This window comes from Pelodiscus sinensis, chromosome 17, assembly GCF_052426305.1.
Source record: "Pelodiscus sinensis isolate ZL-2025 chromosome 17, ASM5242630v1, whole genome shotgun sequence".
NCBI lineage: Eukaryota > Metazoa > Chordata > Testudines > Trionychidae > Pelodiscus > Pelodiscus sinensis.
In genome coordinates, this window is record NC_143068.1 from 18,459,402 (window position 1) to 18,485,443 (window position 26,042).

The 26,042-nt window shown below is 46.2% G+C and overlaps 1 protein-coding gene across 2 annotated transcripts in view; it reads right to left on the reverse strand.

Annotated features, from left to right (window-relative positions):
* DOK5 (docking protein 5) overlaps positions 1 to 13,523 on the reverse strand; it is a 111,823-nt gene extending 98,300 nt beyond the window's left edge. For both annotated transcript variants that reach the window (XM_014579313.4, XM_006134664.5), the window contains exon 1: positions 12,894 to 13,523. In XM_014579313.4, coding sequence (XP_014434799.3) covers positions 12,894 to 12,959 — 66 coding nt within the window. In that variant the 5' untranslated portion in view covers positions 12,960 to 13,523. The remainder of the gene's footprint in view (positions 1 to 12,893) is intronic.
* Positions 13,524 to 26,042: the final 12,519 nt, after the last annotated feature.

Consider the following 26,042-nt stretch of genomic DNA (forward strand, 5'->3'; position numbering starts at 1 on the left):
TTACAAGTTACACATCCACTCACTAGCAGCCAACATAAATAGCCTCTCAATGTCATAAAGTAGCTGTTAAAAATAGAATGACTATAGGGTATTTTTTCCAGTAATTAAAGGCAAAGGAAAACCAATGGCAACAACTAAAGCAAGCACTCAACCCAACAATCAAATGGAGTGGCCTAGGGGATAGGCCGTTCGCCTGGGGGGCACAGGATGGTGGGCTTTAGTCCTGTCCGCCTACCAGACAGCCAGCACAGGATAATATCACTCTGATATTTCATGATGCTGACATGGATCTTTACTAAGTATCAGGTTTAAAACAATCAAAAGGAAGTACTACTTCACGCAACACACACTCAACCTGTGGAACTCCTTGCCAAAGGATGTTATAAAGGCCAGGACTTTAACAGGGTTCAAAAAAGAGCTAGATAAATTCATGGAGAATAGGTCCATTAATGGCGATTAGCCAGGATGGGTAAGAATGGTGTTCTGAGCCTCTGATTGTCAGAAGCTGGAACGGAGTGGGATCATTTGATGATTACTTGTTCTGTTCATTCCCTCTGAGGGCAATTAGCATTAGCCACTGTCAGAAGACAGGACACTGAGCTAGATGGACATTTGGTCTGACCCAGTCTGGCCATTTTTATGAACTTGAACACAGGAGTCTTTGGGCTAGTTTCTCAGCACAAAGTAGTTGGAGAGATGCCCTAACAAGGCAGATGGGGATTCCCTACAGTGAAAATCCTGGAGGGACATAAGACTGGCTACCTCTATATTACCAGATTCCCCCTCCCCACTCTGGAAACATAGAGGACATAGCCAAAGCATCCTGTGCTCCAGAAATGCATAGAGAAGTGATCCTGCCACCTTAACATCAGGTGCTCTAGACCCCAACCATCACCAGAATTAAGAAAGCAGAAAAATGACTTACAGCCACTTCTCCCACCCCACTCCTGAACTGAGCATGGTGTGACATAAGGACATGGCCTTTGCTATATATTACAATCCTGTCTTAGAGAATTATATTGCTGTCTATCACTTGGTGTATATGAGCACTTTGTATGTTTAAAAAAGTCAATCACCATGAAGTTCCAAGTATCATTAATTTGTAAAAGATTAATTTTAATATTTTTTAAAAATAGAGCCATTAGTCAACTCTATAGTCAGGCAAAAAAATCCTCAAATGTTTTCATTACATTTTTTTCTGATTTGGCTTATTCAGTGCAAAGACAGGAATCTTTTGTCTCAGAAATATAAATGAAAAAGCAAGATCAGTGTCTGTGTAATCTGACTGAAAGCTCCTCTATTTTGATCATGTTGACCAAATACAAGAGGAATCTTCTTATTTCAGAAAAGATCCATTTTGCCATAATCATGTATATTACAGCTGGACTTTGTGGACCACTGGTCCATTCTGGTATGGTAATTTGAATGTATGTATCCAGGCAGCGGGGTGACAACCTACATTTGAAGGAATAAAGGACCACATGCACAAATGTAGAGCATGCCTTATTTAACAAGGCAACACCCCACAATATTTGGATTTAAAACACACACATTTTATACTCATGACCCATTACTAGGGCTCGTAAGTACTATCAAAATACAAAGGAACAACTGCTGCCCATTAACACAGAGCAGGTGATCAGTGGAATGAAATGAATCTTAAAATATTGCATACTAAGAAATTGCCAGCCGTACAACCCAGCTGCAACTCCTTATGCATTTCAGGGGCATCATTTAGAGCTGCTTTTTTTTTGGGGGGGGGGGGGGAGGATGGAAAGACTCAGATGTGAATGTTGTGTTTTCTTAGAAATATATCATGTTCTGCAGAGAAAGCATGTGGTAAAAATGTTGCTATGGGAACAATTTACATTAATTTAATAAAGAACTATCAGGTTTTTAAAAGTACATTCTAGATAAATGTATAAAACCACAAATTAGATTTCAAGTTATACACTGGCTTTCCAGAATTTTGCCACTGATTCCCTTTATGAATAAATGTTTGCTTTCAAAAAGAAGTACTTGATGCTTGTGGGCATGGTTCTCAAAACTTGTTCAACAGCATCCCACTCTCATAGAAACGTCAGCACTTAAGAAACACTGTACAGGATGGAATTAGCCCTAAGGATGGAATTAGCTTGAATTTACACTAGAGAAATTAGGTACAAAATGTGGAGGAAGAGCCAATTCCCTGATTAAACATGTGCCAGGTTTGTTGGACAAAAACATTAGACCAATTCTCCATGGAATCCTTCCCATTTTGGAATGAGCCTCAGGCAGCTGTTCACAAAACAAGGATTTTTTTTCCACACTAAATATTTCAGTGAGAAAAATCCTGTATTGAAAGTTTCCCAATGGGAAGTTCTCTTCAGGGTTTTAAAATTGTCTCCCTTCCCCACCACCACACATTCCTACTCTTCCCCCAGCTTCTCTCACATAGGAATCAGAGAGCGGGATTAATGCCACAATTTTAAAAAAGGTTTCCACCTTGAAATTTTGATTCAAAATTAAGTTATAAAACAAAACAAAAAGAATGAAAAATAGAAGTTCCTCCTATAAAAATATTGATGTTTTCAACTAAGCCCTATTTTGCCACTCATACCATTTCAGAAAATTTGCGGCCAGCTCTATTCCTGAGGATTTTCACCAGCATTCACTTCTAATTCCTCCCTGCCCCTCAACCAACAAGTGGCTCAATACACCCAACACCAACTTCAGCTGAGAGTCTTATTTTAGCCAGCAACACACAACCAAGATGGAAAGTTGAAGTAAATTGCTCAAGGCCATAGATTCAGCTTCTGAGTCAGGATCAAAACACAGTAGCACCTAATGACTTCACTATACAGGCAGTCCCCGGGTTACGTACAAGATAGGGACTGTAGGTTTGTTCTTAAGTTGAATCTGTATGTAAGTCGGAACTGGCGTCCAGATTCAGACACTGCTGAAACTGACCGCCAGTTCTGACTTACATAGAGAATCAACTTAAGAACCCCAGGCGTCCCCAAGTCAGCTGCTGCTGAAACTGATCAGCAGCTGATTCCAGGAAGCCCGGGGCAGAGCAACTCTGCCTCGGGCTTCCTGTAGTCAGCGCTGGTCAGTTTCAGCAGAAGCTGACTTGGGGACGCCTGGGACAGAGCAGCTGGGGTGCTACTGGACCAACCCAGCAGCACCCCATCTGCTCTGCCCCAGACGTCCTGATTCAGCCGCTGCTGAAACTGACCAGCAGCGGCTGAATCAGGACCTGGGGCAGAGCAGCTGGGGTGCTGCCGGGTTGGTCCAGTAGTGCCCACGGGCGCTGCAGGACCAATCGGCAGCGCCCCAGCTGCTCTGCCCCAGAGTCCAAAACAAAAGCCTGGTCTGCAGGGGGGGGGGGCACACTAGCTGCGCCCCCCCCCCCAGCAGACCAGGGACAGGGGGAGCAGAGCCGCAGCGGCAGCGGGGTGCCGCGCCTCTGAGGCTTTGCTCTGGCAAAGCCTCAGAGGCGAGGGACCCCGCCACGGCTGCGGCTTCAGTCTGGGTGCCTGTGGTCTGCTGGTGACGGCCCCCAGCAGACCACAGGCACCCGGACTGAAGCCGCAGCCGCGGGGGGGGGGTCCCGCGCCTCTGAGGCTTTGCCAGAGCAAAGCCTCAGAGGCGCGGGGAACCGCCGCTGCTGCCGCTCCAGTCTGGGTGCCTGTGGTCTGCTGGGGACGGTCCCCAGCAGACCACAGGCACCCTGACTGAAGCCGCAGCCACGGGGGGGTCCCGCGCCTCTGAGGCTTTGCCAGAGCAAAGCCTCAGAGGCGCGGGGAACCGCCGCTGCTGCCGCTTTGACTGAAGCGGCAGCAGCGGCGGTTCCCCGCACCTCTGAGGCTTTGCCAGAGCAAAGCCTCAGAAGCGCGGGAACCCCCGCTGCTGCCGCATGAGACCCGGTGCCTGTGGTCTGCTGGGGACCGCCCCAGCAGACCACAGGCACCGGGTCTCATGCGGCAGCAGCGGGGGTTCCCGCGCTTCTGAGGCTTTGCTCTGGCAAAGCCTCAGAAGCGCGGGAACCTGCCCGCTGCTGCCGCTTGGGTCCCGGTGCCTGTGGTCTGCTGGGGACGGTCCCCAGCAGACCACAGGCACCGGCACCCAAGTGGCAGCAGCAGCGGTTCCCGCGCTTCCGAGGCTTTGCTCTGGCAAAGCCTCAGAAGCGCGGGAACCCGCCCGGTGCCCCTGGTCTGCTGGAGACGGTCTCCAGCAGACCAGGGGCACCGGAGCAGCTTACGAACGGGGCTTTCTCGCCCCGACTTCCGGGGCGAGAAAGCTCCGTTCGTAAGTGCGGATCCGACGTAAGTCGGATCCGCGTAAGTCGGGGACTGCCTGTATATCCATAAAAATAGCATTCCTAACTCAATATCATGAAGACAAAAGCAAGAAGATGTTTCACCACACAGCTACTGACGTATTTTACTTCTCCAATCTAAATGCATCTAACTCAAGAATACATCAGGAAAATACTCCTGTAGTCCAACACACCAAGATAGAAGCCAGCAAAATAAAGTAGGATTGGATAATATTGGAGTGTAACGAACTATTCCAAATAAGTTAATCACTCCTCTCAGTCATGCATGCTTGTGTAGTCCCCTTACTAAAGGTGCCTCTGCTTATTTTCTGGAAAGACCTTGTGTGCTGCAATCCAGCCTCACAGACTACAATTCCCATGAGCCCTTCAGAAAAAGAGGAAGGAAGTGACTCTTATGTGAGTATGTCTAGACTATAGGGTTTTGTCGACAAAAGTGGACTTTTGTTGACAAAACTATACCTGTGTCTACACTGCCGCTGAGTTCTGTTGACATAACATTGACAGAACTCAGCAGTTTTGTCAGTGGCTGTAAACCTCATTCTACGAGGAATAATGTCTTTTGTCGACAGAGTTCTGTTGACAGATGCAATAATGCCTTCTACACTGTCCTTTGCGTCTACACTGTCATGTCAACAAAGCAGCTTGCGTTGTCGATAGAACTTGATGTAGTCTAGATGCTTTTTGTTGACAGATGCTTTGTCGACAGTATCTGTCGACAAAACTTCTGTCGACAAAAGCCTGTAGTCTAGATGCACCCTCCAAGTGCATGAGAAGAGAGGCCTAGCAGTCTGGGACTCTGCCCTTGGATTTTGGAACAGAAGGGGAGCCAGGCTGCTGTGGAGGAGTTTGATCCAGTCCAGGGGCTGTTAGAGTGCAGCTACAGACTGGGACTAGATGCCTTTGGAACTGGGATCTATCAGGCTTCTTCTGATAGGCACAGCATGAGGCTGTAAGGAATTGGGCATTTTTGGGAAAGTGCTGCCTGGGACAGAGCTGCTGCCTAGCTTAGACCCTCATAAACACTTCCTACAGAGAATCTCCATTACAGCTGTAGTTGTTCAAGCGCGCCCACTCAAGCAAGAGTCTGGGACTCTGAGTCCAGGGGTGTGCATACTCTGGGGTGGGATCAATATTGGCAGTGCAAATGCTAGATATATAAGTTCCAATTATTGTTGTGCACTTTGTTAATGCTATTCATTGTTAATCTGTTAAACCGTGTTTATTTAAATTAAGTAAAGATTGTTTATTTTAATGTAATCTACTAGATTAATATGATTTGTAGTTGTTGTTCTGGAATTAGATCCAGATTATTGCTGGAATGAGTATGTTCCTGGAGGCTCTCAAGGCACACCAGTAAGTGTGTACAAGGCCAGCCAGGTGGAGGCACCGCCATTGTACATTCTTTATGAGCAAGGGACTGCAGCAAGGTGGTGGATAGGTTTTCCCCAACCAAATATCACCACCACTGGGGTACTCAGGATCTCCTTTTATGTCAAGACCATCAGGCGCCCTGGCACACCTGCTCCCGAGTAACCCAGGGAGAAAAAAGGGGGTTACACTTGAGTGAACTACAAGACCTATATCCTAACCATAAACCTATGGAAAGACAAGAAGAGATCCTTTTATTCATCTCGATTATGTTTTTGAAATAAAACAAACTCAATGGTTGCCAACCTTCCTGGTTTTGCTGGGAGTCTCCCAAAATCATGCACAGTCTCCTGGAGTCTACATCAGCCAAACCAGAAGATTTTGGGTGCTAACAGCCCAGCAGCGCAATAAGGCTTACCACACGCTTACCTGCCTCGGCACCATGCTGCTCCCTGAAGTGGCAGGCGCTGTGCCTGTGGCCCCATGGGTAAAACCAGGGGATGTCTGCACTCTGTCCCCACTCCAAGTGATGACTCTGTAGCTCCCATTGGCTGGGAACTATGGGAAACAATGAGGGCAGTGCTGCCAGAAGGATGTGCAAGTCATCTTTGGGAGTGGCCTGAGGTAAGTGCTGTTCCCCTCACGCCCTCCTATACCCCAACCCTCTGCCCCAGCCTGGTGAAAGTAAGTGGAAAGCAGGGAGAAGGGGATGGAGTGAGCAGGGAAGAAGTCTCAGACAAGGAGCAGGATAGGGCCTGGTATCCGGGTTTGTTTAATTAGACCGTTGGCAACCCTAATAGCTAAGCATGAGTAATCCTACTGAATCAAATGCAACTTCCCACAAAGCATGCCAAGTTACTTATGGCCCAGATTTTCAAAGAACATGGCACTTGTACAGGCACCTAACAGATATAGAAGTGGAAATCTTGAGAAATCTGGGTCCAATTGCTAGTGCTGCTGAGTAATTTGTATTTACCAGTTTCACTATGACGAGTTAAAAGTGACTGCTACTGCACCCCACAATACATAGAATCTGGAAAGTGATAATGTATGTATTGTAGCCTCATCTCGAGACAGGGCTGTCCAGGGGTCAGGACATTACCCAAGGTCTCTCAAGACTTGAGTTCAAGTCCCTGATTCCACCACAGTCCTCCTACGTGACCTGTCCCAAACATCTAAGCATTAAGGATGTTAAATTGTGTTTAATCAGCTAATTGAGTAGCCAATGGAATTTCCATCGACTACTCAATTACAGGCAGTCCCCGGGTTACGTACAAGATAGGGACTGTAGGTTTGTTCTTAAGTTGAATTTGTATGTAAGTCGGAACTGGTACATATTGTAAGGGAAACTCTAGCCAAACATTTCTCCAGAGCTCAGTTTTATTCTCCCACACCTCACTTCCCTCAGTCCTTTATTCTCAAGCTGAGGTGTCTGCTGAGAAAAGCCGCTCTGTGTCTCCCTCGTCTGCTGGGGAGGGGAGCGCTAGCTTCGCGTCTCCCTGGTCTGCTGGGGGGAAGCAGCTAGTGCGGGGTTGCCTCACCTCGTTTGTAAGTAGGGATCCGATGTAAGTCGGATCCATGTAACCCGGGGACTGCCTGTAGTTGATAATGGGGAAACTGCAGGGTCTCAGAGGGGTTAGCTCCTGGCCCCAAGAGCTAACTCCACTGCTGCTCTGCCTTTTAAATGTAAGAGCCGGGTGGCTCTTACTACATTTAAAAGGCAGAGGCACCACATCTGGGACCGGGTGCAAGCCAGGACAGCTGAGTCCCAGCTCGCGCCCAGTCCCCCACTGCACCTGTGCCTCCCCTGACCCCCGTGGAGATGGTGCTGGGAGGAACCAGCTTTTAAGCTGGCTCCCCGTAGCACCAGCTCCTGCTCCTCCACCTTGCTGCCTCTAATAGAGGGGGGGTAGAAGCAACTAGTCGAATAGTAACTCAACTAACCAATAAACCTAGGCTTATTGGGTAGTCAACTACTCACTTACATCCCTACTAAGGATCAGGATTTATTTGCTGTTTTATAGGGGCCTACATCCACCATTTAGGTGCCACTTACATTCTCAGAAGCGACGAGGAGTCCTGTGGCACCTTATAGACTAACTGAAGTGTAGGAGCATAAGCTTTCGTGGGCAAAGACCCACTTCGTCAGATGCATGTAGTGGAAATTTCCAGAGGCAGGAATAAATATGCAGGCCAGGATCAGGCTGGAGATGATGAGGTGATCCAATCAAGGAGGATGAGGCCCACTTCTAGCAGCTGATCTGGAGGTGTGAATTCCAAGGGAACAGAAGCTGCTTTTGTAGTTAGCAAGCCATTCACAGTCTTTGTTTAATCCAGAGTTGATTGTGTCAAACTTAAAGATGAACTGTAGCTCAGCAGTTTCTCTTTGAAGTCTGGTCCTGAAGTTTTTTTGCTGCAGGATGGCTACTTTTAGATCTGCAATTGTGTGTCCAGGAAGATTGAAGTGTTCCCCTACAGGTTTTTGTATGTTGCCATTCCTAATATCAGATTTGTGTCCATTGATTCTTTTACGTAGGGACTGTCCTGTTTGGCCGATGTATATAGCAGTGGGGCATTGTTGGCACATGATGGCATATATTACGTTGGTGGATGTGCAGGAGAATGTACCAGTGACAGTATGGCTGATCTGGTTAGGTCCTGTGATGGTGTTGCTGGTGTAAATATGTGGGCAGAGTTGGCACCGAGGTTTGTTGCAAGGATTGGTTCCTGAGTTTGAGTTATTATGGTGCGGTGTGTAGTTGCTGGTGAGAATATGCTTCAGGTTGGCAGGTTGTCTGTGGGCAAGGACCGGCCTACCTCCCAAGGCCTGTGAAAGCGAGGGATCATTGTCCAGGATGGGCTGAAGATCACTAATGATGCGTTGGAGAGGTTTTAGCTGGGGACTGTAGGTGATGGCCAGTGGTGTTCTGTTGGTTTCTTTCTTGGGCTTGTCCCGTAGCAGGAAGCTTCTGGGTACACGTCTGGCTCTCTCAATCTGTCTCCTCACTTCCTCGTGTGGGTATCGCAGTTTACAGAACAAGCATTCAACAAGCATTCTGTAAACTGCGATACCCACACGAGCTGTTCAGATACTACAGTAATGGGGGTCATAGGTACCAAAAATAGACATCTCCAAGCATCCGTACAAGCCATTGAAAGCTTTGGCTGAAGCAGAATTATGCTGGCAGGTTTGTGGTGGTTCAGAACTACAAGAGGGTGTGGTTCTGTTCTTAGGCTGCTGCAGCACTCTCTACACAAACTGGTCCTATATTTAAGTACTTACATTAATTATAATTACTGTAAGTAGTACTAAAATGAAGTGGACTCTAAAATCTCGGCAATGGGGAACTGAGACATTTACAGCAAATGCAAGCCATGTTATTTCTAGCATTAGCCATCCGGAGTAATAGTAGAGAGACCATGACACACTGCAAAATTACTCATTGCATGTGTATGGGAGTTTAGTCTGAAGGTGGAACCTCAGCTCCCCAGCACAAACCTTGGCCACTTGAACTAAAGATTAACCCCCTTAAGTGGTGTTTATAGGAAGCCTATTACTCATGCCCCCACTGGATTGGAAAGTCAGTGATTTAACAAGGGTATAATTTAGGTCCAAATGTGTGTCCTTGACTTAGAGTCTAGGTCATCATCCAAATTTTGGGTTCTGTTCAGCATTTGGCTCTGAGTGCTCTGTATAAGGGCACTCTCCACACCATGTTTGTCCTATCTTAGATCAACTGATGATAATAGACTGCCAAGCTCTTTATCTTGGTTAATTACAATTAATACTTGGCACAAAAGGCAATCAAATTAAGTAAATCTGATATAAAGAAGAGAAACTTTCAGAGAGATTAGTTATGATCTGTAGAACTGGAATTAAATAGATGAACAACAGAAAGGTGTCCATCTACATCAGGGCTACTCAACACATGGCTGTGGGCAGCCCGTGGCCCATTTGTTTGCGGCCCTCAGTGCGGTTTGGGTTTACCTGGGGCTCAACATGTGGCGCATAGGTGGGATCCTCTAAACATAGCCTCCATTGGAAACACGTTCCACAACAGCAAAGCATCTCCCAGGCAGGGTGAGCATTGAAAGAGGAAAGCGGACAGGCTGACTGGAACAGGCGGATACAGGGTGTTGGCATTTCTAGTCCCCAGGGAGGTGGTGCTGGGAGTGCCGGGGCATTGTAGGAAGTGCTTTGTATTCATGTCCATCAGTGTGAAAGAAGCTATCTGCATATATATATTTGGATGTATATGCAAACCACACTTAAATTGTGGCCCTCAGCATGTGCTGAGAGTATCATTGTGGTCCCTAGGGCTTCCAAAGTTGAGTAGCCCTGGTTTACATACTAAAAAAAAAAACTGAAAATACTCTTCCACAGAGAACGAGCTACAAGGTTTTCCAAGTGGTCTTACCACCACTGACCACTGGCAGGGATGAATTACATGCCCATCCACTTCTCTGGCACATCTATCTATTATAGTTACCTGCTATTTGGAAGTTTGGGCTGTTTAATTATCTGTTGTGAACTGCGTGGTGTACTCATTTTTTGTTTCAATGGGAAATTATGTGGACTGTGTTATCTGTATCTACTTCACAAGGGTTTTACCCTCCTACTCAATATTGATAAATACCAAAATACCAAAAAAAAAGTTACTCACAATAAAGATCTGAATGCAAGGCTACCACGGAATAAGATTAATAATTTCACTGGATAATACTTATATGTATTTTGAAACTTTTTTGTTATTGATTAAAATGTTTCTATATTTGGGAGAAATTACAAGGGTAGAAAGGTGTATGCATTTTCTAATGACAGGTGTTGTGATTCAAAAAAATATACTTCATAACTGTTAAAGCACCAATGGATATCACATATCAAAATGTGCAAAGTAAACATCCTTAAATCAAACTCATAATCAGCACTTTTCTTACTTTGAACCCTGTAAACTTCAATTATCAATGGAAATATTTTTCATGTGTTTGTGTATACACATTGAAATCAATGTTTACCAATATTTACTGAAAAAAGCTAATCCTTCCAAAACTAGTTGTGCAGATTCCATGAACATGAGGAAATTACAAGCAGCACTGTATTTTAGCTGTCAGAAGACTGCACAATACAAATTTTATGCAACACTTATGAAAAGTTCTCCTTTTATACTTCCTTCGGTGTCTGTTTGTATAACATAATTTATATGTACCAAGTAAATATAGATCAGAAAGATCAGACATGCAATAAACCAGCAAAAACGTTTAGACATCTACAGAATCTTTCAAATAAATTCCCACATGATAAACCTCAGGGTAAAGCTTCAAAAATTAGGAATGATTCAGATTTGCTGAATTAAAAATGCAAGTGCTGTTCATATTGACATACATAAAAACCAGAAGGAATTCTAACTTCTCATAAAGGAAGTGCAAGTACATCCAAAAGAAAAATGTATTCTATGAACCCACCTACTCCCCACCTCAAACAGCCTTCTAGCTAGGTTGCACATTTTATTCAATAAAAACCATGCTTTGAAGCCTGAAAGGATGATTAACTGTAGCTTTTAGGTAGCTTGCCATGCTTTGATACCCAGAAAAGAGACAGCAGCACCATAGTCTCAATAATGCTAATGGGAATTAATCACACGAGAGGAGAATAAAAGCCAAAAGACATTCCGCAAGGAATTGATGTGCTAATATACATTGTACCCACATTTAAAGCCATAAACATTTCACAATAGTAACTAAATACAGAATTTCAAAAGACAAGGAAGTTGCAGACAGACAAATATATCAGAAAGTATAATCTATTGTGCACTCATAAAACTCAATGGAGAGAGAGTTTTAGAGTGCTTTAAGAACGTTAATCTCTCTCCCCTCAATCCTCAACCCACCTGAGCTTTTACATCACAAATGCAAACCATCATTATGTAGGAATGCACTGTGCAGTTGGCATCAGAGCATCTGCAACTGCAAACCTCAGGGAAGATGCATGGTTGTGACAGACACAAATTTTACTGGATCCAAAAATCAAAAGTTTGCATTGCAGAAAGTAAGATCTTGTCTATACTGGGGGTCCAATCAGGAAAATTATTCCTAATTTACTTTAAATTCACACCCTTAGTTAACCTTTGCATCAATGCTCTCAGAATTAAAGTGTCCTTAACGCTTAATATATAGAATTCAAGGGGGCTTAATTCAGTGTAAGAACACCCACACGAGGATTTAATGCAAGGGATAGGCTGGACATTAGGAAAAACTTCCTGTTAGGGTGGTTAAACACTGGAATAAATTGCCTAGTGAGGTTGTGGGATCATCATCATAGGAGATATTTAAGAACTGGTTTAGAGAGACATCTATCAGAGATGATCTAGATGGTGCTTGGTGAGGATAGGGGACTGGACTTAATAAGCTCTTGAGATCCCTTGCAGTTCTAGTATTTTATTATTCTATGAAGTTAATTAAGCCATTAAATTCGTACTTTTCATTCATTAGGATTCATTTTCTTCAGTTTCAACCTGTACACAAACCTTAAGAAGCAGGCCTTCCTATCTAACCCCGAAGAAAGTTTTAGTTAATATCCGAAACAAAATACAGGACTATGTAGCACTTTAAAGACTAACAAGATGGTTTATTAGATGATTAGTTAATATCCCTCCATCTATGCCACTGCTGCTCCCAGCCCCCAGTGATTCTCAAAAACTGCCCAATACCACCATCCAGGTTTTTAAAAGAAGACACCAAAACCCAATCCCCTCCCTCCTCCATATTTCGGAAACTCTCCTCCCAGTTCAGATCCTGCCCGGCATCTCAAGGGCAAAGCTAATGACACTAAGTGACCCAGAGCCAATGGAGAGTTCGCTTGTGTGCCTAAATAGAACAGAAGCCATGTCCTGCTCTGCCCCTTCCCAAACAAACAAACAAACAAACAAACAAGTGGATTTCTTTGCTGCCTACTGCTCTGCGCCTCGAGCTGTTTCTATATTTGTAGTGCGACTGGCACAGTAGGGCTGAGCAGGCGTTTCCCTGGCGCCCTTCACAAAGTGGGGGAGAGGGGGAGGAACTAAGGTTTAGTCTTTTTAGAGCACTTTGCAGCAGCAGCCCTCCCGCACGCCGCCTCCAGCCCCGTCGCCCCACCACGCTAAGGCGCAGAGCAACCCACGAGAGCGCGGCGCACACGCACACGGAAAAGGAAAGCACAAATACTTACACCTAAACGTCTGCTCCTAATCTTTACATACCCTTGCTTCACTAGGTCATTAAAATTGGAAGCCATCCGGGCGGCTCGCCCGAGCGGAATCCAGCCCCTCGGCTGAAAGGCGTCCCCCGGCCCGGGGAATAATCCTCCTGACCCAGAAACTCGGCGGCAAGAGTTTTAATCCACTTGGGAGCGAGGCGCGCGAAAGAGCCCCCCGCGCATCAGCTGGCGGCTGCAGCGGACTGGGGAGTGGAGCCGGCTCAGCGCCGCGGCTCACGCAGCCAGCGGGATCCGCCCTCTGCCTTCGCCCCGCCGGGCAGGGAGCCCCGAGCCCGCCTCGCCGAAGCTGCCCCTGGAGCAGAAGCCATGCAGGTTGCACGGGGGGGAGCCAAGGGCGAAGTAGGTGCGGTGCGAGGGAGAGAGGCTGGGGGAATAGGCTGGTGTGAGGGTCTCCCCTGCTCCCGTTCCCTGCCTGCCCTCAGCCCCTTTCCAGACGCTCGCTCGCTGCTCTGGACAGTGACTTGGCTCCTCGCTGGTCTTTCCCCTCCGCTTTATCCCTGTCACTCCTCCCTAGCCCGCTCCTCCACCCTTACTCCGTCCGCGCCCTCTCATGCTTGGCCCAGACCCACTGCCCAGGGGCGCCCCTCCAGACTTCGGGGCGGTGGCCACCTGTGCATGTCACAATAGTGGGGGGGGGAGGGCAATGGGGGGTCGGACTTAGGACAGAAGCTTCAGTAGAGATGCTGAGCATGCTCAGTACTGGCCAAAGGGAGGGAGTTGAGGGGGGCAGTGGCTCCCTGATCCAGGAAGGGGTGGGGCCTCTGCCAGAAGGGAAGGGCCAGGGACATCCAGCTCTCTGTACCGTCCTCCCCCTCCGCCCCCCCAGGGCTGCATGGAGCACATGGGGTGGCACTTTCACAATGATTTAAAGGGCCCTGGCCTCCAGGTGCTGCTGCAGTATAACTGCCAGACCCTGGGGCAGTTGCCCCCTTTGCCCTCTCCTGTTGGCGGGCCTGGCCAAGCAGCAAATTGGGGGGTAGGGGAGACACCAACCACCATGTCCATCCTCTCTCTCACACACACCCACCCACACACACCCATCTCTTTCCAGGGGCTACTAAGGCAGTGAAAACTAGGTTTTTTTGCAGCTCGTTTAGCAATTAGCTGACAGGAGCACTGTATTTAATTCCTATATAAAAGAAAGAAGAAAATTAAATAAATATTAGATCCACTCAACTCTAACACTAACATGTTCTGGCATCTTGTGGCAAGACACTTAAGGGACACAGATTAGCCTTACATTTGTAATGGATTTTTACTTTGTTACAAATTCTTTAGAGAGACACTGTCAGGGCCCCTGCGTTCTATCTGCTAAGGGAGGGGAGGGGAGGGGAATCTAGTGGGTTATAGCAATTGGCAGATATATCTGGGTTCTATATAAGAACATCAGAACAGCCATGTTCGGTCACACTAATGGTCCATCTAGTCTATTATCAGGTCATCCAAGGGTGGTCAATGCCAGGGGCCCCAGAGGGAATGAACAAGTGATTCCCCTATCATACATTCCCAGCTTCTGGCAAACAAGCTATGCACACCACACCTGCCCATCCTGGCTCGTAGCCATTGATGGACCTAACTTTCTTGAACTTACTTTGCACTTATTGGAACCCTTTTATAGTTGGGCCTTTCCACCATCCCCTGGCAAAGTTCCACAGGTTGACCATGAAGAAATAATTTCTTCTGTTTGTTTTAAATCTGCTGTCTGTAAATTTAATTGAGTGACTTTGTGTAATGTCAGTGAAGGAGTAAATAACATTTCCTTATTAATTTTTTTGCCAAAACATTCAGAATTTTCTAGACTTCTAACATATCCCCCCATCTTTTAGTCATTTATTTTCCAACCTGAAAATTCCACTGAATTCCACTTTTAATATTTTCCGTTGCTCTTCTCTGTACCTTCTCCAATTTTTCCACATCTTTCTTGAAATGTGGTGTGCAGAGCTGGACACAATACTCCTACTAAGGTCTCATCAACGCAGAGTAGAGTGGAGGAATGACTTCTTTTGTCCTGCTCACAACACACCTGTTAATGCATCTCAGAATCATATTTGCTTTTTTTGCAACAGTGTCACAAGTGTTGACTCATGTTTTACTTGTCGTCCACTATGACCCCTAAATCCTTTTCAGCAGTAGTCCTTCCTAGAAAATCACTTCCCATTCTGTATGTGTGAAACCGATTGTTCCTTTGTAAGTCGAGTACTTTGCATTTGTACTTATTAAACTTCATCCTGTTTACCTCAGACCATTTCTCTAGCTTTTCCAGATCATTTTGAATTTTGACCCTATCCTCCAAACCAGTTGCAACCCCTCCCAGCTTGGTATCATCTGCACACTTAATAAGCGCACTCTCTATGCCATCATCTAAATCATTGATGAAGATACTGAACAAAAACGGTCCCAAAACACACCCCTGCGGGACCACACTTGTTATGCCCTTCCAGCATGATTGTAAACCGTTAATAACTACTCTCTGAGAACAGTTATCCTGCCAGTTATATACCCACCTTATAGTAGCCCCATCTAAGTTGTTTGCCTAGTTTATTGATAAGAAGACAGTGTCAAATGCCTTACTAAAGTCTAGGTATACCACGTCCACCGCTTCTCCCTTATCCACAAGGCTTGATATCCTGTCAAAGAAAGCTATCAGATTGGTTTGACATGATTTGTTCTTTGCAAATCTATGCTGGCTCTTACAGCACATGACTATATAGAGGCAATTTTCCATCTTCTCTATTCCTTTTCTAATGATTCTCAATAATCTATTAGCTTTTTAGACTGCCACTGCACATTGAACAGATGTTTTCAGGGAACTATCCTCAATGATTCCAAGAGCTCTTTCTTGAGTGGTAATTAATTTAGAACCATCATTTTGTATGTATAGTTGGGTTTATATTTTTTCATATGCACTACTATGCATTTATCAACACTGAATTCCATCTGCCATTGTGTTGCCAATAACCCAGTTTTGTGCAGTCCCTTTGTTACACTTTGAAGTCAGCTTTGCACTTAACTATTTTGAGTAATTTTGTATCATTTGCAAATTTTGCCACCTCACTGTTTACCCCTTTTCAAGATCATTTATGAATCAGTAACTGCACTGGTCTCAATACAGATCCTTGAAACACACCACTATTTATTACTACTCTTTCCTTCCTATCTTTTAAGTGAAGTACCTGGCAACGTTTTCATGATCGTCTAATTATCCTTCAATTACCTGAATGACAAACCTTTTGTTATCTTAATTGCCCTGCTTTTCTCTGGTTATAAACAAACAAACTCTCTGCCCCAAAGCAAAGCTGGGAACAGCACAAACTCCGTTGCAGCTTTCTTAGGCTAGGGCAGTGGTCCTCAACCTTTTGGGGCTGCCGGGAGCTGCACTGCGCATGCCCAGGACCTAGGGTGCAAGAATGGCTCGGGCTGGCCCTGGTCACTAGGCGGGTGCACATAAATGCCCCGGTGTGCACTATGGCACCCACGGGCACCATGTTGGGCACCATGCAGTTTAAACAGACCTCAATGTGAAATTAAAAGGTTCAGTCTTTGGTGAGGGGATGCAAACAGACTTTGGTGAGGGGATGCAAACATCTCTAGCCTTCCCCATGGGACCTCTGCCAGTTCCCTTTCTTTCCCTCTCATGCTCCTCTCAGTTGTGTTCACCCTTTTCCTTCTCCATGTTTCAATCTCCTCTCTCCACTTCTCATATGGATTTTACCTGGACAGTCCAGTTTTTGGCTTGTGTGTCCAGGTGCCATAATGAAGCTTGCCAGGAGCCTGGTTTTCAATAAGATGTACAGACCAGACACCAAAAGTCCAGTTTCCACCAAAAGGGAGCAGAGCTGGACCATGAATCTACCTGAGTCCCTGCTCAGCCAGCACCAACTCCTATTAGCAGGCAACCCCAAAGCAAAGGGATTTGTGGGGGGAGACAAAAGTGGATGGATCTGGGATTAGGAAGGGAGGAGCAAGTGACAGGGACAGAGCCTGAGAGAGAATAGGTGGAGAAGGGAGCAGAGGCTCAAGGGTCCAGTTGCCAGCTATTAGAAAGATGGCAACCAGACAGATTTTTCATTGTGTGGTATTATTCCATGATTTCATTCCATGATTTCAAAAACATTCCATGATTTCAAAGTTTTGTCCATCTAAAAATAGAATGAAAAAAGATTTTTAATTAAAAAAAACCCCAAACAAAATAAAGAAATAATCATATTGGGTCACTAGAAAAATCTTTGCTGTGATTTAAATGTAACATTTTGTTCTGATTGGTCTTTTTAAAGTACTTGCTGACAAGAGTAGTGTTAGAATTAGCTAAGCATTTTTTGTCATTTTAATTTTGTAATCTACGGGTATGTCTACATGACAGCATTATTTCGAATTAACTTACTTTGAAATAGTTAATTCGAATTAAGCTAATTCAAAATAACGAATCTATACACAGAAACTATTTCAAAATAGCATCTTGCTATTTTGAAATAGCACATCCACACTGAGTGGACCCTGAACCGAAATTAAGGCTGGCCGGAACCAGTGCCGGCAGGGCATCAGGTTAGTACTTAGTGTATGAGGCTACTGCCTGAGGCTAACTGAGCTCCGTGCTTAAAGGGACCCTACCCCCACCCCAGACAGACAGTTCTCAGGGTTCCCTGCTTGCTTGTCTACCTCGATGAGGGACAGCAAAGCAGTCCTCTCTTGGAGTGCCCTGAGTGCCCACACTTGGGACACCACAGCACTCGGCCACATGGAGCTAGAGCTGCCCCTGGGCACGCCGGTGCATCTCGTGGGGTCATTGCCATCAGCCCAGCTGCATTTGCTGCAGGCTGCCATCCGGAGGGTCCACTGGGGGGCTGTCAGGATCCAGGAGGCCCTGCGGGACAGCATCCACCCCAAGGAGCCCTCAGAACCTCCATGGTCCTCTGCACCAGTGGCTAGTGCCCCATTCCTCCCTCACGTCCTTCCACTTATCCTTCCCTAGCCCCCCTTTCTGATGTCAAATAAAAGACACGTATGTTCAAAAATAGAAACTGGGTTTATTGAACAAAACTGGGGGGGGGGGTGATGAACCTCTGGGGAGACTGGGAAAAGGAGGTGGGAGAGGGGAGGGGGAAACCTGGGAGGAGGGAGCTGGAAGGGGGAAGCAAAGAGAAGAAGGGGGAGGGGAGGCTCAGGGTTGGGGGGTCTCACCAGACCAACTTGACTTTTATGCTAACCTGCTCCTGGGTTCACATGTGGCATTTGGTGGCCAGGCTGGCAGCTATCCTGCCATAGACAGCTGCGTTCCTCCGTCTAGTGTGGAGATCATGAACGTTGGGGGCATTCCCCCCCCCCCAACCTGAATAAGGTCCATGATCTCTACTCTGGACGAGGAAGGCGCCCACCTGCTCCAGCCCGTCAGGTTCCTGGGAGCTGGCAGGCTGCTCTTGGGGAGCGGTCGAGGGCTGGCTGCCAGTGGCTTGCTGACTCATGTTTTGGGGCCATTGGGTCAGGGGCCCCGGTGGCCACTGCTGGCTCTGGGCTGGCAGGCTTGGAGCTGGCACAGGCACTGTGGCCAGGGACTGCCACTTTAATGGCTCCAGGGCTGCAGGAGAGGAGAGTAAGCTTTCCTGGTTGTGCCCAGAGTGGCCACCAGGGCTCCCTGGGAAGGGCTGGAGGCCCCCTATTTCGAATTAAGTGTCTACACAGCACTTAATTCGAAATGGCTATTTTGAATTTGGTGTTACGCCTCACAGAATGAGGTTTACCAAATTCGAAATAAGGGCTACACTATTTTGAATTTATTTCAAAATAGCGGTTTGCCTGTGTAGATGCTATTAAAGTTAATTCGAAATAACTGCTGTTATTTTGAATTCACTTTGTAGTGTAGACATACCCTACTTTGCTCTGCCTATTCTCACTTACAACATAAGAACATAAGAACAGCCGTACTGGGTTAGACCAAAGGTCCATCTAGCCCAGTATCCTGTCTACCGACAGTGGCCAACACCAGGTGCCCCAGAGAGGGTGGACCAAAGGAAATGATCAAGCGATTTGTCTCCTGCCATCCCTCTCCAGCCTCTGACAGACAGAGGCCAAGGACACCATTCTTATCCCCTGGCTAATAGCCTTTTATTGACCTAACCTCCATGAAATTATCTAGCTTCTCTTTAAACTCTATTATAGTCCTAGCCTTCACAGCCTCCTCTGGCAAGGAGTTCCACAGGTTGACTACACGCTGTGTGAAGAAGAACTTTCTTTTAATAGTTTTAAACCTGCTCCCCATTAATTTCATTTAGTGTCCTCTAGTTCTTCTATTTAGGGAACTAATAAATAACTTTTCTTTATCGGCCCTCTCCACACCACTCATGATTTTATATACCTCTATCATATCCCCCTTCAGTCTCCTCTTTTCTAAACTGAAAAGTTCCAGTCGCTTTAACCTCTCCTCATATAGGACCCGTTCCAAACCCCTAATCATTTTAGTTGCCCTTTTCTGAACCCTTTCCAAGGCCAAAATATCTTTTTTGAGGCGAGGAGACCACATCTGTACACAGTATTCAAGATGTGGGCGTACCATAGTTTTATACAGGGGCAGTAAGATATTCTTGGTCTTATTTTCTATCCCTTTCCTAATAATTCCTAGCATCCTATTTACCTTTTTGACCGCCAATTCAATCCTACTGCTAGTACTTAATAAAATCATGTTTATTTACTATCAAGCCCAGTATAAATAATTGTTACCTGGGGGAGAAATCAGTGGGTACATCCTCTTTTCATTGTTAAAGGGGGATTACCTAAATAATTTATTTGGGGTTCTGATTCCATTTGGGGAGTGGTATCCCAGGAAGCTGGGACCATCACTGTATTTTCCTCGAACCTGAGGAGTTTCAATGTCTGTACTGTCCTCGAGGGGGCAGTGATCTCAGCTCTGTGCCTTCGCTGGGGGAGACAAGATGAATTGGCCCAGCAAGATAGTGGTGAGAAGCCCCAGAAAGCAAGAAGGTGAGTATCAGTGGCTTTGTCAGCACTCTGGGAAACACCACCAAAGGGTCTTTTGTGACCACACCTCGTTACATACACATTGCCCTTAAAATCAGTGAGAGTGAAAATATCCTACAGTCTTTCAACATGTACATATAATTAAAAACTGACATCCTATTTTGAAGCCTGATTTAAAGTCCATTATAAACAGCAAAACAACTCCAATGTAGGCTCTTAGCCTTAGTTTTTGTGCTGTGCCAGGTTTAAGATCCAAGTACAGAATGGACTGTTCAAAAATAGGGGCGACCCTGCAGTTCTCAAAATATGTAGTGGTGACCTTTGATTTTCTGCATTCCCCAGAAAGTCCCTTGGCTGCTTCACCAAGGACCAAATGGCGCCACTCCAGACTCTGACTGAATATAACCTGAGCCTAGGCCCTATGAAGGTGGTGGAAAGGTCACACACACATATGCCACTTTTATTCTCGCACTGTGTGGCTGCCTTGATGAAAAAACAGGGCTGGCACTGCACAGCAGGCTGCACCCAGTGGGGAGCCATTGTTTTCAGGAGTCTGCAAGCACTGCTGTGCATAACAATGAAACCCGGAGAAGGGGAACTACCAGCGCCCTCAGCGGCACTGTTCAAATAACCTCTCCAGGCATGCTATTGCTGGGGAAGGAATGGCTCACCTTGTAAAACCAGACATTTTTAAAAGTGCATCTTTTACTACCTGCAAACACTTCCAAACACAGGCAACCATTGTCTGAATAGGGGTATACGCCACTACAGGGGAGTTGACAGCCTACATGAGCCCCTGGGCAAGGTGTGAGGGGAGGGCATGGCTCTGTGATAGAGTTGCCAGGTGTCTGGCTTTCACACGGACAGTCCAGTATTTGCGGGCTCTGCCCGGTAAAAAAAATCCAGGAAATACTGGACATGTACAATGTCCGATATTTCCCATTCCCCAGGGACGGAAGCCCAGCGGTGACAATTTTCCCCTGCCACATCTGCCAGGGGTGGCGGAATGAGGGGTGCGGCACAGTCTAGCGAAGGGGGAGCAGGAGGATACATGCCAGGTGCCACGCAAGGGGGGCGTCGGGCTGGGCTGGGAGTGGAGCGCGCGCTGCTCTGGCCCACGTGACCAGCAGAGACTGGGAGCTGGCCACATTATGCCTCCCTCTCTCTACTCTGTGAGCAGAGGCAGCCGGGCCAGGCGGCAGGAGCAGCCACTTTAAAAGTCAGATTGTTCCTCCGTGCCTGGCTCTGCAGAGGGGAGGGGGGAGATTTGATTGGGGCGGAGGCTTCCGACTCTGGGGATGCCTGCCTCAGGAGGAGGGGGAAGTGCACTGGGATGGGGGAATGCTGGGGGGGCCTGGCTCTTAGGCAGGGGTGAGTGCATTGTGGGGTTAGTGTGTGGTTCCAAACTGGAGGGAGAGGTGCAACTTTTGCTGAACAACTTTGGCTCCACCATCCCCTTTTTTTTTTTGCTTTTGTTTACCAACTTTGGTCTCCCCCTTTTTTTTCCCCCCTTGACAGAATTTTTCCCCGGTGTTGTGGGTTTTTTTGTTTGTTTGTTTGGGTTTTTTGGCGGGGGGGGGGAGGGTGTTCGGTATTTTTTGTTAAACCATCTGGCAACCCTACTCTGTGATCCCAGAAGGGGTGTGGCCTAGGGTACAAGGGGCAGGGCCAGGGCCAGTTAGCCTTCTGCATTACCCAGAATGTGGTTCACTCCCTCCTCCAGCCCTTAAAGCAGCACAGTGTCCATTTAAAGGGACCCAGGCTCCAGCTGCTGCCATTGCTACAGTAGCAATGGTGGTGCCCCTTTGAATCTCCCAGCCCTGAGACAACTGCCCTGATTGCCGCATTCCTTCTCCCCTCCCCCCCGTCAGCAGAGCTGTACCAATATCTATCCCTTTTAGACTGAGACTGCCAGATTACTGCAGTGACATCCTTCTTACAAAGAGAGGAGCTGGGCAGATAGCTACAGGACAGACCAGGAAAAGCCAGTGAGTTACTGAAAGCCAGAGATCAATAGTAAATGTAGCATGCATCTTCTAGGTAAGTAACTCAATTCTTCAGGCAGGAATTGCTTTTTTATGTCTAGTTTACTGACCCGCATAAATAGTTGGCACCAAACCAGCAACAAGCTGGCCCGTCAGCATAAAGTTTTCTAACTTCACTGAGAGCTGTGGGAGCAGAGATAGCACAGGCCTGTTGTCACCATGGCTGAGTCTAGACTACATGCCTCTGTTGGCAGAGGCATGTAGATTAGACAGACCAGCAAAGGCAAATGAAGCCGCGATTTAAATGATCGCGGCTTCATTTACATTTACGTGGCTGCCGCGCTGAGCCGACAAACAGCTGATCAGCTGTTTGTCGGCTCACCGCTAGTCTGGATGTTCCCCCTGTCGACATCAAAGCCCTTTGTCGGCAGCCCCGTTATTCCTTGTGGAATGGGGTTTACCGGGGCTGCCGACAAAGGGCTTTGATGTCGACAGGGGGAACGTCCAGACTAGCGGCGAGCCAACAAACAGCTGATCAGCTGTTTGTCGGCTCAGTGCGGCAGCCATGTAAATGTAAATGAAGCCGCGATCATTTAAATCGCGGCTTCATTTACCTTTGCTGAACAAACAAATCTACATGCCTCTGCCGACAGAGGCATGTAGTTTAGACGTACCCCATCTGAGCCTGTAACTAAGAGTTGCTTCTATAGGCATCTCGATGAAATGTAGCTGAAGGGACCAGGGACACAATGCAGGTAAACTTTAGGGAGTCAACCCACCATTTCACCCACTGCCGCACATGCAGTTTTGTATTGGGGAAGGCAGGTCGTAGGTCATGCTATTTTCTCAATGCTGATATTTTGCTTCCCTACTACATGCCTTAAATGGACTAGCTCATGGGCCCACCTTCCAGGATGAGAAACAAGTTCTTTAGCCAGGAGCTCTCCAATTTTACCTTTGACATTTTGTAGGTTTCCTGCAAAAGCAGACAAAAGTAATAGAATTACCTTGATATTATTTTCCACAAAAACCAAGGTTCTATATCTTTGATGATCCTCCCCCTCCGCCCCTCCCTTCCATCCCCTCTCTCCCCCCCCCCCCCCCCCACACACACACACTGAGATTCATAATTGCCAGACAGGCCACCATCTAGACTGGCCTCTTGTAGAACACAAGGCATAATGAGCTTCAATCAGTTTCCCCCCACTAATTCCTGCCAATGTCAACAACTTTTGGTTGCATTAGAGCACGTCATATAGAACCACATCCTATCTTGCTGTGAGAGGAACGTTAGTGTGGCATTAGAGGAGAAGATTTAACACCCTATGAAAAGAATTTGACCTTGCTAGTGTTCCTTTTTTCCCTCATGGGTTGTTTCTGATAGGGTGTATGGAACTAAACTGAAAGCAGAGCTAGTTTGTATAAACACTGTCACCTAAAGGGCTATTTAATTCCTGGAAATAATTTGACTGGTGAAAACCTGCTCCTAACTCTTTTCAAAACCAAGGGTTGTGGCCTTTGGGCAGTGATGAAAGTTAAATTCAGGGATCACAACAGCTAGGGGGCAGGAGTCACATGACTTCCCCATAGGACCCTCCATGTAACTCCACTCTGCCCTCACCCCAAGGTCCTCACGCTTTTCCCTATGTTAAACAGAGGGAGGGAGGGAGGTGGGGGTGGTACAACAGCCAGAGGAGATGCTGGCATTCTGCTCCTTTCCCTGTTTGGGACGGAGTGGGGCAGCAGCAGCACATGGAGAAAGGAGCAGAACACCAGAAGCTCCTCTGGCTGCTGTACTGCTTCCAGCCTTGCCCTCCTGCAGGGCTGCTACTATACGGAGCCAGAGGAGATAAGCAAAATAGCCCTGTGCACGCAGGGAAAGGAGCGGAACACCAGCAGCTCCTCTGGCTGTTGTACCATTGCCAGCTTTCAGATCTTAATGGCCACTTTCTTACTGGTACACCCATACCATTTGTCTTTGAGGGACTGTAAAGTTATATCTTGACGTGGCATGGGCTTAACCAGGCTGCAAAGCTTTGTCCTCTCTTTGGGTACGTTTACACAGTAGTGTTATTTCAGAACAACAAGCGTTATTTTGAAATAACTTAGTCTGCGTCTACACAGCAGCAATTATTTTGAAATAATGTCCAGCTGGAGGACTTATTACTCTGACTCCTGTAACCCTCAGGCTGTGTCTAAATAGGCATGATTTTATGCAAAACCATGCTGCCTGTCTACACTGGCGGGGAGTTCTTGCGCAAGAACACTGATGTTCTAATGTGAAATCAGTGCTTCTTGTGCAAGAACTATGATGCTCCCCCTCAGGAATAAGCCCTCTTGTGCAACTGTTCTTGCACAAGAGGCCAGTGTAGAGAGGCAACATGAATTTCTTGAGCAAGAAAGCCCAATGGCTAAAATGGCCATCAAAGCTTTCTTGCGCAAGAGAGCACCTACACTGGCACGGATGCTCTTGCACAAAAGCACATCTCTTGCACAAAGGCACATGCCAGTATAGACGCTCTCTTGCACAAATACTTTAATGCAAGAACTCTTGTGTTAAAGAGTATTTGCGCAAGATCATGCCAATGTAGACGTAGCCTCATTGTACGAGGAATAAGGGAAGTCGGAGGAAGAGTGCTCTGTTTCATAATAAGTGCTATGTAGACTCTCCCAATTTCGAAATTAGTTATGCAATTACCATAGCTCAATTTGCGTAGCTTATTTCGAGTTAAGCCCTGCTGTGTAGACGCACCTTTTGTGACATCCTTTTATATAAAAAGAAGAAAAACAAAGGGAAAGTCTTCTATCTAATTTCTCTGATTAAACATGGCCCAAAAATGGCCCTCTCTTAGCTACAGGAATGTTTTTGGAATTTCCCAAATTATGCAGCTATCCAGTTAGATAATCGGAATTGTGCAACCAGATGGAGCAATATGAACATTGGACACAAAAAACTTCACTCCAGGAGGATTTCTTTGGAAAATTTCAGTGTTCACTCCAGGAACATTTATTGTGGACCATTTTCTGCAGAAGATGACTATAGAACTTGGAAAATCTAGGGGAAGGCAGATGCTCTGGTTCAGCTCTGGAACCGTGCCTCTGGCAGACTAGCATGGTGTGGTTACTGTGGTGGTAAATGCTGAAAAAGAATTAAGCATTCCACGTTCATGTAGGTGAACCTACAGGAGTAGTCAAGGCTAAACATTGCCACAAGTGATCAAAGACTGGATCCTTAAGTCTAGTTAAACATATTTCTGGACAGAGGAATCATGTGTTAACGATGACAAAATTTGGGCAGTCCTAAAATTTGGTATATTCCTTGGAGCCTTCATACCTTCCTTATATTTGGAAATAGATGGAGTGTTTTTTGCTGGAACCCATTCAATGTCCCATTTATTGCCTGCTTTTCAAGAATGGTAAGTATGAAATTAAATAAGCAAAACATGGACCTAACTTTGAATGAAATTACAGGTTGAACCTCTTTAATCTGGCAACAGCTGTGGTCTGGCATGATTTTAGTTAGCTGGATGTCCACTTATCATGGGCGTGGCCAAGTTTCTGTGGTGTCATAAAGTTTGTTTACAGCCACCAGTCCTTACTTTCAGGGCTCTGTGCTGTTATTTAGCTCTAATTTACCCCACATGTCTTCTAAGAGCCCAATAAGCAATGGACGTGTTGGTTCTTCCTGTGGTTCACAAATTCTCTGGTTTGGCACTAGTCAGATCCCAAGGGTGCCAGACTAGAGAGGTTCAACCTGTATTATAATTGCACTTGCAAATCAGATGACAGCAGATGCAAATTCAGCTCACTGCCCACCTAAGAAATACACATGGTTATTAATGAGCAGAAGTATTTACCCATTGCACAAGTGCGAAGGAAACTCTCACTGAAAAATACCTTGTAATGTTATGATTTGTGAAAATAAATAATTAACCACGCTAATAGGCCATTTTATGAAATAACACAGGTTGTGCATTGCTAGGTTACTGCATCTTGCCTCAGTCTTGCTGAAATAATTTTATTTTATATAGGCCAAAAGGGTGGAAAACAGAATACTTTTTAAAAAAATGAACAGCAACAAATGGAATATATCCTTTTACTGGAAGCTGTGTTCCAGAGTTTAGTATTGTGTTCCTAACAAAATTAC